This window comes from Eucyclogobius newberryi, unplaced genomic scaffold, assembly GCF_026437365.1.
Source record: "Eucyclogobius newberryi isolate DKJ021-1_F unplaced genomic scaffold, fEucNew1.0.hap1 SCAF_65, whole genome shotgun sequence".
NCBI lineage: Eukaryota > Metazoa > Chordata > Actinopteri > Gobiiformes > Gobiidae > Eucyclogobius > Eucyclogobius newberryi.
In genome coordinates, this window is record NW_027316334.1 from 341,275 (window position 1) to 355,000 (window position 13,726).

At 53.0% G+C, this 13,726-nt stretch overlaps 1 protein-coding gene across 1 annotated transcript in view; it reads right to left on the reverse strand.

The window, feature by feature from the left end:
- Window positions 1-13,726, reverse strand: part of LOC140348278 (myelin transcription factor 1-like) — a 33,182-nt gene that overhangs the window by 10,658 nt on the left and 8,798 nt on the right. Inside the window, exons 3-6 of the mRNA XM_072434315.1 lie at window positions 9,788-9,850; window positions 4,947-5,015; window positions 4,320-4,382; window positions 3,270-3,350 (exon numbers count right to left, since the gene is read on the reverse strand). Coding sequence (XP_072290416.1) covers window positions 3,270-3,350; window positions 4,320-4,382; window positions 4,947-5,015; window positions 9,788-9,850 — 276 coding nt within the window. The remainder of the gene's footprint in view (window positions 1-3,269; window positions 3,351-4,319; window positions 4,383-4,946; window positions 5,016-9,787; window positions 9,851-13,726) is intronic.

The window sequence follows — 13,726 nt, forward strand, 5'->3', positions numbered from 1 at the left end:
ATGTGTTTTTCATCATGTTTTAAACAGAAATGAGGCATTTTCTGTGTAATAACGGCCAAAATGTCACAAATTTGGGAGTTTTAAATGTGAAAAATAAACAGGTTAAATTGTCTTCATTTTTTCGACATATTAGACAAAAAAAAAAAATCAATTTTGAACAAGATGAAAATTGGCCGAAACGTTCATAATTTTTGCTCCATTTTTTTCATTTAGATCTGTGTTTAAAGTGTGATAAATGAGGCTCACAACCTCGTCTGCTTCTGTCAGACTCTTGTACAGTCTCTGTGGGAGGAGCGTGTCTCTGTGGGAGGAGCATGTCTCTGTGGGAGGAGCGTGTCTCTGTGGGAGGAGCATGTCTCTGTGGGAGGAGCATGTCTCTGTGGGAGGAGTCTGTCTCTGTGGGAGGAGCATGTCTCTGTGGGAGGAGTCTGTCTCTGTGGGAGGAGCATGTCTCTGTGGGAGGAGTCTGTCTCTGTGGGAGGAGCATGTCTCTGTGGGAGGAGCATGTCTCTGTGGGAGGAGCATGTCTCTGTGGGAGGAGTCTGTCTCTGTGGGAGGAGCATGTCTCTGTGGGAGGAGTCTGTCTCTGTGGGAGGAGCATGTCTCTGTGGGAGGAGTCTGTCTCTGTGGGAGGAGTCTGTCTCTGTGGGAGGGGCATGTCTCTGTGGGAGGAGCATGTATCTGTGGGAGGAGTCTGTCTCTGTGGGAGGAGTCTGTCTCTGTGGGAGGAGTCTGTCTCTGTGGGAGGAGCATGTCTCTGTGGGAGGAGTCTGTCTCTGTGGGAGGAGCATGTCTCTGTGGGAGGAGTCTGTCTCTGTGGGAGGAGTCTGTCTCTGTGGGAGGAGCATGTCTCTGTGGGAGGAGTCTGTCTCTGTGGGAGGAGTCTGTCTCTGTGGGAGGAGTCTGTCTCTGTGGGAGGAGCATGTCTCTGTGGGAGGAGTCTGTCTCTGTGGGAGGAGTCTGTCTCTGTGGGAGGAGTCTGTCTCTGTGGGAGGAGCATGTCTCTGTGGGAGGAGTCTGTCTCTGTGGGAGGAGTCTGTCTCTGTGGGAGGAGCATGTCTCTGTGGGAGGAGTCTGTCTCTGTGGGAGGAGTCTGTCTCTGTGGGAGGAGCATGTCTCTGTGGGAGGAGTCTGTCTCTGTGGGAGGAGCATGTCTCTGTGGGAGGAGCATGTCTCTGTGGGAGGAGTCTGTCTCTGTGGGAGGAGTCTGTCTCTGTGGGAGGAGCATGTCTCTGTGGGAGGAGTCTGTCTCTGTGGGAGGAGTCTGTCTCTGTGGGAGGAGCATGTCTCTGTGGGAGGAGTCTGTCTCTGTGGGAGGAGTCTGTCTCTGTGGGAGGAGCATGTCTCTGTGGGAGGAGTCTGTCTCTGTGGGAGGAGCATGTCTCTGTGGGAGGAGCATGTCTCTGTGGGAGGAGTCTGTCTCTGTGGGAGGAGCATGTCTCTGTGGGAGGAGTCTGTCTCTGTGGGAGGAGTCTGTCTCTGTGGGAGGAGCATGTCTCTGTGGGAGGAGTCTGTCTCTGTGGGAGGAGCATGTCTCTGTGGGAGGAGCATGTCTCTGTGGGAGGAGCATGTCTCTGTGGGAGGAGCATGTCTCTGTGGGAGGAGTCTGTCTCTGTGGGAGGAGCATGTCTCTGTGGGAGGAGTCTGTCTCTGTGGGAGGAGTCTGTCTCTGTGGGAGGAGCATGTCTCTGTGGGAGGAGCATGTCTCTGTGGGAGGAGTCTGTCTCTGTGGGAGGAGCATGTCTCTGTGGGAGGAGCATGTCTCTGTGGGAGGAGCATGTCTCTGTGGGAGGAGCATGTCTCTGTGGGAGGAGTCTTTCTCTGTGGGAGGAGCATGTCTCTGTGGGAGGAGCATGTCTCTGTGGGAGGAGCATGTCTCTGTGGGAGGAGCATGTCTCTGTGGGAGGAGTCTGTCTCTGTGGGAGGAGCATGTCTCTGTGGGAGGAGTCTGTCTCTGTGGGAGGAGTCTGTCTCTGTGGGAGGAGCATGTCTCTGTGGGAGGAGTCTGTCTCTGTGGGAGGAGTCTGTCTCTGTGGGAGGAGCATGTCTCTGTGGGAGGAGTCTGTCTCTGTGGGAGGAGTCTGTCTCTGTGGGAGGAGCATGTCTCTGTGGGAGGAGTCTGTCTCTGTGGGAGGAGTCTGTCTCTGTGGGAGGAGCATGTCTCTGTGGGAGGAGTCTGTCTCTGTGGGAGGAGCATGTCTCTGTGGGAGGAGCATGTCTCTGTGGGAGGAGTCTGTCTCTGTGGGAGGAGCCTGTCTCTGTGGGAGGAGTCTGTCTCTGTGGGAGGAGCATGTCTCTGTGGGAGGAGTCTGTCTCTGTGGGAGGAGCATGTCTCTGTGGGAGGAGCATGTCTCTGTGGGAGGAGCATGTCTCTGTGGGAGGAGTCTGTCTCTGTGGGAGGAGCATGTCTCTGTGGGAGGAGTCTGTCTCTGTGGGAGGAGTCTGTCTCTGTGGGAGGAGCATGTCTCTGTGGGAGGAGCATGTCTCTGTGGGAGGAGCATGTCTCTGTGGGAGGAGCATGTCTCTGTGGGAGGAGCATGTCTCTGTGGGAGGAGCATGTCTCTGTGGGAGGAGCCTGTCTCTGTGGGAGGAGTCTGTCAACTGTAGCGTCTCGCCTTAAACGTCATCGGCTCAGAACAGATGTAGACCACATGTTTCAGAATCTTCCCTCTCTGTTCTCGACCTCAAAGATAAACACATTTCAAGACTTTCACAGAGCTTCATGTTTTTATGTTTGAAGTGTTTTGTTTGCAATGTTTTTGTGCATTTTTCTGACATTTTAGAACGTCACAGAGTAAATGACTAAATGGAGTTATAGACGTGAGAACAGGCAGTTTAAGCACCGGATTTGGTGATTTTAGAGTTTGTTTTGCATTTAAAGGACTCGTATTGTTCTTTTCCTTTACACTTGCTCTTGTTGCTTTTCTTTGGCATCTCATGTTTTAGAACTTAAAATAATGCGTCTAAATCTAGAAAACACACATTCGTTGCGTCTAAATGACAAGGTTCATCAAACTGAATCCCACGCTAAGTCATTTTGCCTCTAAATTCAAACATCGCATAAGAAACAGCTGTGCAGTGTTTTTCTCCGTCGTGTTCAGTGTCCTGCTCAGTGTCCTGCTCAGTGTCCTGCTCAGTGTCCTGCTCAGTGTCCTGCTCAGTGTCCTGCTCAGTGTCCTGCTCTCTCTTTCTTTCTACCTCTCTGTGCGTTTTACGTTTTACCGTCAGTATCGCTAAGAAAAGACATTGGCTTTCTGAGCGGTACGAACTTTAAAAGCTCCGAATCCTCCTGGTTGTCCTTGGTAGGAGTTTTAATTCCACTTTTCTTGGCACGCGGGCACCCAGAGAGACTGAAAACACAAAGTATGGAGGTGATAACTTCAGAACAGGTCCGAAAATCCAAATAATAATTGTACAAAGTTTTATTTTTATCACAAATCCAGCGCCTGAGTGAATATGTGAAAATGCACTGCGGAAAATACATCTCTACACCAGTTAAAATGACTTGAATTCAGGATTATAATCTTGTTTTGAGTAATTCTGACGATTTTAGAATTATTATAATATTTTGTAAATATTTAGGCTGCCCGCGGGTGCCCGTCAGTGACCAGGGCCCCTCACCATGACGTAGCAAAGTTTTCATGCTGATCTGTCCAATAAAGCCAACGAGCAAAAACATATTTAAAAAAAGAAAAGGAAAAAAGTAAATTTGCACCGCTATCTCATTTTTCTAAAATTAAAAAAATTGGCAACAGAGAAAATTTTTATTGTATATGGGAAGAATTTTTGTTTTGTTTTTTTAAATGTTATGAATTTTGGCACAACATTCCATTTTGGCGTCCCAATCAAAAAAGTCAATCAGACCCATGTCCCATTCCAATATATATATATAAGATAATGAATATTCCAGTACACAATAATGCCCATATTTGATCATGGTATTATATTCTTTACTTTGTAATTTATTTATTATTATTTTTAAATCTTTGATATTTAACTACACATAAATATAAAACTTTTTTTTTACTTTTGATTTACTTTAATCATCATTTTCATCTTTTTATTCGTTTGTACTGACCATGGCAGACAATCCAATTCAGAATGTCAGAACTACTCAAGTCCAGTTTGAATCCTGCTCCAGTATTTGAACTGTGTGCAGTATTTCCCGCGTGTGCGACTGGTTCCTGTGCGACTGGTTCCTGTGCGACTGGTTCCTGTGCGACTGGTTCCTGTCTGTCTCAGAACTGTGTCTACACCTCGCTGACTCACTCATGATGCGTTTCATGTGTTTGGAGGACGGCCATGTTGGGGAGGTTTACCTTCTGTGCGAGGCGTAGTTTCCTGTGATGTGACCGGAGCCATCGCAGCCGTGGGTAGGGCATCTGGGGCAAAACACGGCACAAACGCTTTAAGGAGGAGGTCCAGTGAAGAGGAGAGAAAGTGTGAGGGAGAAAGTGTTTCCTTCATCTGTGCCATTCAGTAAATATCCCCAAAAGCTTCACGCGAGGAGGAGCTTAAACACCGATTACAAATAGAAAGCTTCTGAATGGTGGCGGTGAAACTGAGCAGACGTAGCTTTAGCAGAATATGGAGCGTATAAGATGATGAAACGACATGAGAACTCGCTGCACACAAGGTTTTAAAGACTTAACACATGTTTAAAAGCCGCAGAGATGAGATTGTGCAAGATTTTCATCATTTTGATCCTTGAGAGCCAAACGTTCTGCGCTAAAAACGCTAGCACCGTTAGCATCGTTAGCATTGTTAGCATCAGCTGTTTCCTGTCCAGAATAAAGCCACGTGTTCGAAACGATCAGAGGAATTTTAAATGCAAGACAAATTTGTGGTTTTTTTGTTCTCCGTGTTGTGATTGAACTGTTTTAAGATCTGGTTTTGGTCATTGTCTTTTTTTTACACATTTTGAGGTGAAAGTTGTGGAAACATACTTGAGTTCAGGAGTGTTGGCGGCCATGAGGGATCGGAGGCTCTTATCGGCGAGAGGACACCCAGAAAGACTGAAGGAGACGAGGAAACGAGGAGCGAGGAGGCAAAAAGGGAGGAGACAAGTGCAAAAGTGAGCCAGAGAAAAGAGTCAGGAATTCAGGTCATTTTATCAGAAGATCTCAACTGGAGGAGAAGATCACGAGCTCGAGATCTCAACTCAAGAAGAAGATCACGAGCTCGTTCAGGAGGAAAACGACAGAGCCAGAAGCGATAATAAAATAGGTAAAGAAAGAGTTCAGTTCAAAGCCAAAAAGTGTGGGATTTTCACGAGGAATCAGCTGCGACTCGTGATTCGATTCATCAGAAGATTTGTTTTCGTTGGACTCAAACGTTCTCCGTGGGATTCGTGCTTTAGATTCTCTCTCTAAACATTAATATTCATGTCCAGAGAATGTTTGGACGGGTGAGTTTTATGTCGATTATTGACCGTCTGAAACAGGCCTCAAAACAATCGAGACTTTTTAACCAAATAAAGGTTGAAACGTGACAACTGAAGGGACACGCCAGGAGGACATGAGGACGGGAGGACATCTGACAACACGACATGAGGACGGGAGGACATGAGGACGGGGTGACATCTGACAACACGACATGAGGACGGGAGGACATCTGACAACACGACATGAGGACGGGAGGACATGAGGACGGGAGGACATCTGACAACACAACATGAGGACGGAAGGACATCTGACAACACAACATGAGGACGGGAAGACATGAGGACGGGAGGACATCTGACAACACGACATGAGGACGGGAGGACATGAGGACGGGAGGGCATCTGACAACACGACATGAGGACGGGAGGAAATGAGGACGGGAGGACATGAGGACAGGAGGACATCTGACAACACGACATGAGGACGGGAGGACATGAGGACGGGAGGGCATCTGACAACACGACATGAGTACGGGAGGACATGAGGACGGGAGGGCATCTGACAACACGACATGAGGACGGGAGGACATGAGGACGGGAGGGCATCTGACAACACGACATGAGGACGGGAGGACATGAGGACGGGAGGACATCTGACAACACGACATGAGGACGGGAGGACATGAGGACGGGAGGACATGAGGACGGGAGGACATCTGACAACACAACATGAGGACGGAAGGACATGAGGACGGGAGGACATGAGGACGGAAGGACATCTGACAACACAACATGAGGACGGGAAGACATGAGGACGGGAGGGCATCTGACAACACGACATGAGGACGGGAGGACATGAGGACGGGAGGGCATCTGACAACACGACATGAGGACGGGAGGACATGAGGACGGGAGGGCATCTGACAACACGACATGAGGACGGGAGGACATGAGGACGGGAGGGCATCTGACAACACGACATGAGGACGGGAGGACATGAGGACGGGAGGACATGAGGACGGGAGGACATCTGACAACACGACATGAGGACGGGAGGACATGAGGACGGGAGGGCATCTGACAACACGACATGAGGACGGGAGGACATGAGGACGGGAGGACATGAAACGGGAGGACATCTGACAACACGACATGAGGACGGGAGGACATGAGGACGGGAGGGCATCTGACAACACGACATGAGGACGGGAGGACATCTGACAACACGACATGAGGACGGGAGGACATGAGGACGGGAGGACATGAGGACGGGAGGACATCTGACAACACAACATGAGGACGGAAGGACATGAGGACGGGAGGACATGAGGACGGAAGGACATCTGACAACACAACATGAGGACGGGAAGACATGAGGACGGGAGGACATCTGACAACACGACATGAGGACGGGAGGACATGAGGACGGGAGGGCATCTGACAACACGACATGAGGACGGGAGGACATGAGGACGGGAGGACATCTGACAACACGACATGAGGACGGGAGGACATGAGGACGGGAGGACATGAGGACGGGAGGACATCTGACAACACGACATGAGGACGGGAGGACATGAGGACGGGAGGGCATCTGACAACACGACATGAGGACGGGAGGACATGAGGACGGGAGGGCATCTGACAACACGACATGAGGACGGGAGGACATGAGGACGGGAGGACATCTGACAACACGACATGAGGACGGGAGGACATGAGGACGGGAGGACATGAGGACGGGAGGACATCTGACAACACAACATGAGGACGGAAGGACATCTGACAACACGACATGAGGACGGGAGGACATGAGGACGGGAGGACATGAGGACGGGGTGACATCTGACAACACGACATGAGGACGGGAGGACATGAGGACGGGAGGACATTTGACAACACAACATGAGGACGGAAGGACATCTGACAACACAACATGAGGACGGAAGGACATCTGACAACACAACATGAGGACGGGAAGACATGAGGACGGGAGGACATCTGACAACACGACATGAGGACGGGAGGACATGAGGACGGGAGGGCATCTGACAACACGACATGAGGACGGGAGGACATGAGGACGGGAGGACGGGAGGACATCTGACAACACGACATGAGGACGGGAGGACATGAGGACGGGAGGGCATCTGACAACACGACATGAGGACGGGAGGACATGAGGACGGGAGGACATCTGACAACACGACATGAGGACGGGAGGACATGAGGACGGGAGGACATGAGGACGGGAGGACATCTGACAACACAACATGAGGACGGAAGGACATCTGACAACACGACATGAGGACGGGAGGACATGAGGACGGGAGGACATGAGGACGGGGTGACATCTGACAACACGACATGAGGACGGGAGGACATGAGGACGGGAGGGCATCTGACAACACAACATGAGGACGGAAGGACATCTGACAACACAACATGAGGACGGGAGGACATGAGGACGGGAGGACATGAGGACGGGAGGACATCTGACAACACGACATGAGGACGGAAGGACATCTGACAACACGACATGAGGACGGGAGGACATGAGGACGGGAGGACATGAGGACGGGGTGACATCTGACAACACGACATGAGGACGGGAGGACATGAGGACGGGAGGACATCTGACAACACAACATGAGGACGGAAGGACATCTGACAACACAACATGAGGACGGAAGGACATCTGACAACACAACATGAGGACGGGAGGACATGAGGACGGGAGGACATGAGGACGGGAGGACATCTGACAACACGACATGAGGACGGGAGGACATGAGGACGGGAGGGCATCTGACAACACGACATGAGGACGGGAGGACATGAGGACGGGAGGGCATCTGACAACACGACATGAGGACGGGAGGACATGAGGACGGGAGGACATGAGGACGGGAGGACATCTGACAACACGACATGAGGACGGGGGGACATGAGGACGGGAGGGCATCTGACAACACGACATGAGGACGGGAGGACATGAGGACGGGAGGACATGAAACGGGAGGACATCTGACAACACGACATGAGGACGGGAGGACATGAGGACGGGAGGGCATCTGACAACACGACATGAGGACGGGAGGGCATCTGACAACACGACATGAGGACGGGAGGACATGAGGACGGGAGGACATCTGACAACACGACATGAGGACGGGAGGACATGAGGACGGGAGGACATGAGGACGGGAGGACATCTGACAACACAACATGAGGACGGAAGGACATCTGACAACACGACATGAGGACGGGAGGACATGAGGACGGGAGGACGGGAGGACATGAGGACGGGGTGACATCTGACAACACGACATGAGGACGGGAGGACATGAGGACGGGAGGACATCTGACAACACAACATGAGGACGGAAGGACATCTGACAACACAACATGAGGACGGAAGGACATCTGACAACACAACATGAGGACGGGAAGACATGAGGACGGGAGGACATCTGACAACACGACATGAGGACGGGAGGACATGAGGACGGGAGGGCATCTGACAACACGACATGAGGACGGGAGGACATGAGGACGGGAGGGCATCTGACAACACGACATGAGGACGGGAGGACATGAGGACGGGAGGACATGAGGACGGGAGGACATCTGACAACACGACATGAGGACGGGAGGACATCTGACAACACGACATGAGGACGGGAGGACATGAGGACGGGAGGACATCTGACAACACAACATGAGGACGGAAGGACATCTGACAACACGACATGAGGACGGAAGGACATGAGGACAGGAGGACATCTGACAACACGACATGAGGACGTGAGGACATCTGACAACACGACATGAGGACGGGAGGACATCTGACAACACGAAATGAGGACGTGAGGACATCTGACAACACAACATGAGGACGTGAGGACATCTGACAACACGACATGAGGGCGGGAGGACATGAGGACGGGAGGGCATCTGACAACACGACATGAGGACGGAAGGACATCTGACAACACGACATGAGGACGGGAGGACATGAGGACGGGAGGGCATCTGACAACACGACATGAGGACGGAAGGACATCTGACAACACGACATGAGGACGGGAGGACATGAGGGCGGGAGGACATCTGACAACACGACATGAGGACGGGAGGACATGAGGGCGGGAGGACATCTGACAACGCGACATGAGGACGTGAGGACATCTGACAACACGACATGAGGACGTGAGGACATCTGACAACACGACATGAGGACGGGAGGACATCTGACAACACGACATGAGGACGGGAGGACATCTGACAACACAACATGAGGACGTGAGGACATCTGACAACACGACATGAGGACGGGAGGACATCTGACAACACGACATGAGGACGGGAGGACATGAGGACGGGAGGGCATCCGGCACAAACCTGCGGTGCGAGGCGTAGTTCCCGGTGATGTGTCCACTGCCGTCGCAGCCCGGAGTCGGACAACTGTGGAAAAGAGAGCGCGGTTCAAAACGAGAGTAAAGACAAACATGTCCCAACTCTGGACAAAGCTGGACCCCCTGCTGGACCCCCTGCTGGACCCCCTGCTGCTGGACCTCCTGCTGGACCCCCTGCTGGACCCCCTGCTGCTGGACCTCCTGCTGGACCCCCTGCTGGACCCCCTGCTGCTGGACCTCCTGCTGGACCCCCTGCTGCTGGACCTCCTGCTGGACCCCCTGCTGCTGGACCTCCTGCTGGACCCCCTGCTGGACCTCCTGCTGGACCTCCTGCTGGACCCCCTGCTGGACCTCCTGCTGGACCTCCTGCTGGACCTCCTGCAGTTCTCCTACAGAGCCAACAGGTCTGTGGACGACGCCATCAACCTGGCTCTCCACTTCACCTGCAGCACCTGGACTCCCAGGGAACCTACACCAGGATCCTGTTTGTGGACTTCAGCTCTGCATCAACACCATCCTCCTGACTCCACCTGCAGGGGGAGCACTGACTCCACCTGCAGGGGGAGCACTGACTTCCTGATGCGTGCGGCTGGGGAAGAATGTCTCAGACACTGGGACTATCAGCACAGGAGCTCCACAGGGCTGTGTACTTTCTCCTCTGCTCTTCTCCCTGTGACAAACTGCTGCACCTCCAGCCACGACTCTAAAACTGATCAAGTTTGTGGACGACACCACCCTCATCACCATGACCACACCACCCTCATCACCATGACGACATGACGACACCACCCTCATCACCATGACCACACCACCCTCATCACCATGACCACACCACCCTCATCACCATGACCACACCACCCTCATCACCATGACCACACCACCCTCATCACCATGACCACACCACCCTCATCACCATGACCACACCACCCTCATCACCATGACGACATGACGACACCACCCTCATCACCATGACCACACCACCCTCATCACCATGACCACACCACCCTCATCACCATGACCACACCACCCTCATCACCATGACCACACCACCCTCATCACCATGACCACACCACCCTCATCACCATGACCACACCACCCTCATCACCATAACCACACCACCCTCATCACCATGACGACATGACGACACCACCCTCATCACCATGACGACACCACCCTCATCACCATGACGACATGACGACACCACCCTCATCACCATGACGACACCACCCTCATCACCATGACGACATGACGACACCACCCTCATCACCATGACGACACCACCCTCATCACCATGACGACACCACCCTCATCACCATGACCACACCACCCTCATCACCATGACCACACCACCCTCATCACCATGACGACACCACCCTCATCACCATGACGACATGACGACACCACCCTCATCACCATGACGACACCACCCTCATCACCATGACGACACCACCCTCATCACCATGACGACATGACGACACCACCCTCATCACCATGACGACACCACCCTCGTCACCATGACACCACCCTCATCACCATGACGACACCACCCTCGTCACCATGACACCACCCTCATCACCATGACGACATGACGACACCACCCTCATCACCATAACGACACCACCCTCGTCACCATGACACCACCCTCATCACCATGACGACACCACCCTCGTCACCATGACACCACCCTCATCACCATGACGACACCACCCTCATCACCATGACACCACCCTCATCACCATGACGACACCACCCTCATCACCATGACGACATGACGACACCACCCTCATCACCATGACGACACCACCCTCATCACCATGACGACACCACCCTCATCACCATGACGACACCACCCTCATCACCATGACCACACCACCCTCATCACCATGACGACATGACGACACCACCCTCATCACCATGACGACACCCTCGTCACCATGACACCACCCTCATCACCATGACGACACCACCCTCATCACCATGACACCACCCTCATCACCATGACGACATGACGACACCACCCTCATCACCATGACGACACCACCCTCGTCACCATGACACCACCCTCATCACCATGACGACACCACCCTCGTCACCATGACACCACCCTCATCACCATGACGATACCACCCTCATCACCATGACACCACCCTCATCACCATGACGACATGACGACACCACCCTCATCACCATGACGACACCACCCTCATCACCATGACCACGCCACCCTCATCACCATGACCACACCACCCTCATCACCATGACGACATGACGACACCACCCTCATCACCATGACGACACCACCCTCATCACCATGACACCACCCTCATCACCATGACGACACCACCCTCATCACCATGACACCACCCTCATCACCATGACGACACCACCCTCATCACCATGACGACACCACCCTCATCACCATGACGACACCACCCTCATCACCATGACCACACCACCCTCATCACCATGACGACATAACGACACCACCCTCATCACCATGACGACACCACCCTCATCACCATGACGACATGACGACACCACCCTCATCACCATGACGACACCACCCTCATCACCATGACGACACCACCCTCATCACCATGACGACATGACGACACCACCCTCATCACCATGACGACACCACCCTCATCACCATGACACCACCCTCATCACCATGACGACACCACCCTCATCACCATGACCACACCACCCTCATCACCATGACGACATGACGACACCACCCTCATCACCATGACGACACCACCCTCATCACCATGACGACATGACGACACCACCCTCATCACCATGACGACACCACCCTCATCACCATGACGACATGACGACACCACCCTCATCACCATGACGACACCACCCTCATCACCATGACGACACCACCCTCATCACCATGACCACACCACCCTCATCACCATGACCACACCACCCTCATCACCATGACGACACCACCCTCATCACCATGACGACATGACGACACCACCCTCATCACCATGACGACACCACCCTCATCACCATGACGACACCACCCTCATCACCATGACGACATGACGACACCACCCTCATCACCATGACGACACCACCCTCGTCACCATGACACCACCCTCATCACCATGACGACACCACCCTCGTCACCATGACACCACCCTCATCACCATGACGACATGACGACACCACCCTCATCACCATAACGACACCACCCTCGTCACCATGACACCACCCTCATCACCATGACGACACCACCCTCGTCACCATGACACCACCCTCATCACCATGACGACACCACCCTCATCACCATGACACCACCCTCATCACCATGACGACACCACCCTCATCACCATGACGACATGACGACACCACCCTCATCACCATGACGACACCACCCTCATCACCATGACGACACCACCCTCATCACCATGACGACACCACCCTCATCACCATGACCACACCACCCTCATCACCATGACGACATGACGACACCACCCTCATCACCATGACGACACCCTCGTCACCATGACACCACCCTCATCACCATGACGACACCACCCTCATCACCATGACACCACCCTCATCACCATGACGACATGACGACACCACCCTCATCACCATGACGACACCACCCTCGTCACCATGACACCACCCTCATCACCATGACGACACCACCCTCGTCACCATGACGACACCACCCTCATCACCATGACGATACCACCCTCATCACCATGACACCACCCTCATCACCATGACGACATGACGACACCACCCTCATCACCATGACGACACCACCCTCATCACCATGACCACGCCACCCTCATCACCATGACCACACCACCCTCATCACCATGACGACATGACGACACCACCCTCATCACCATGACGACACCACCCTCATCACCATGACACCACCCTCATCACCATG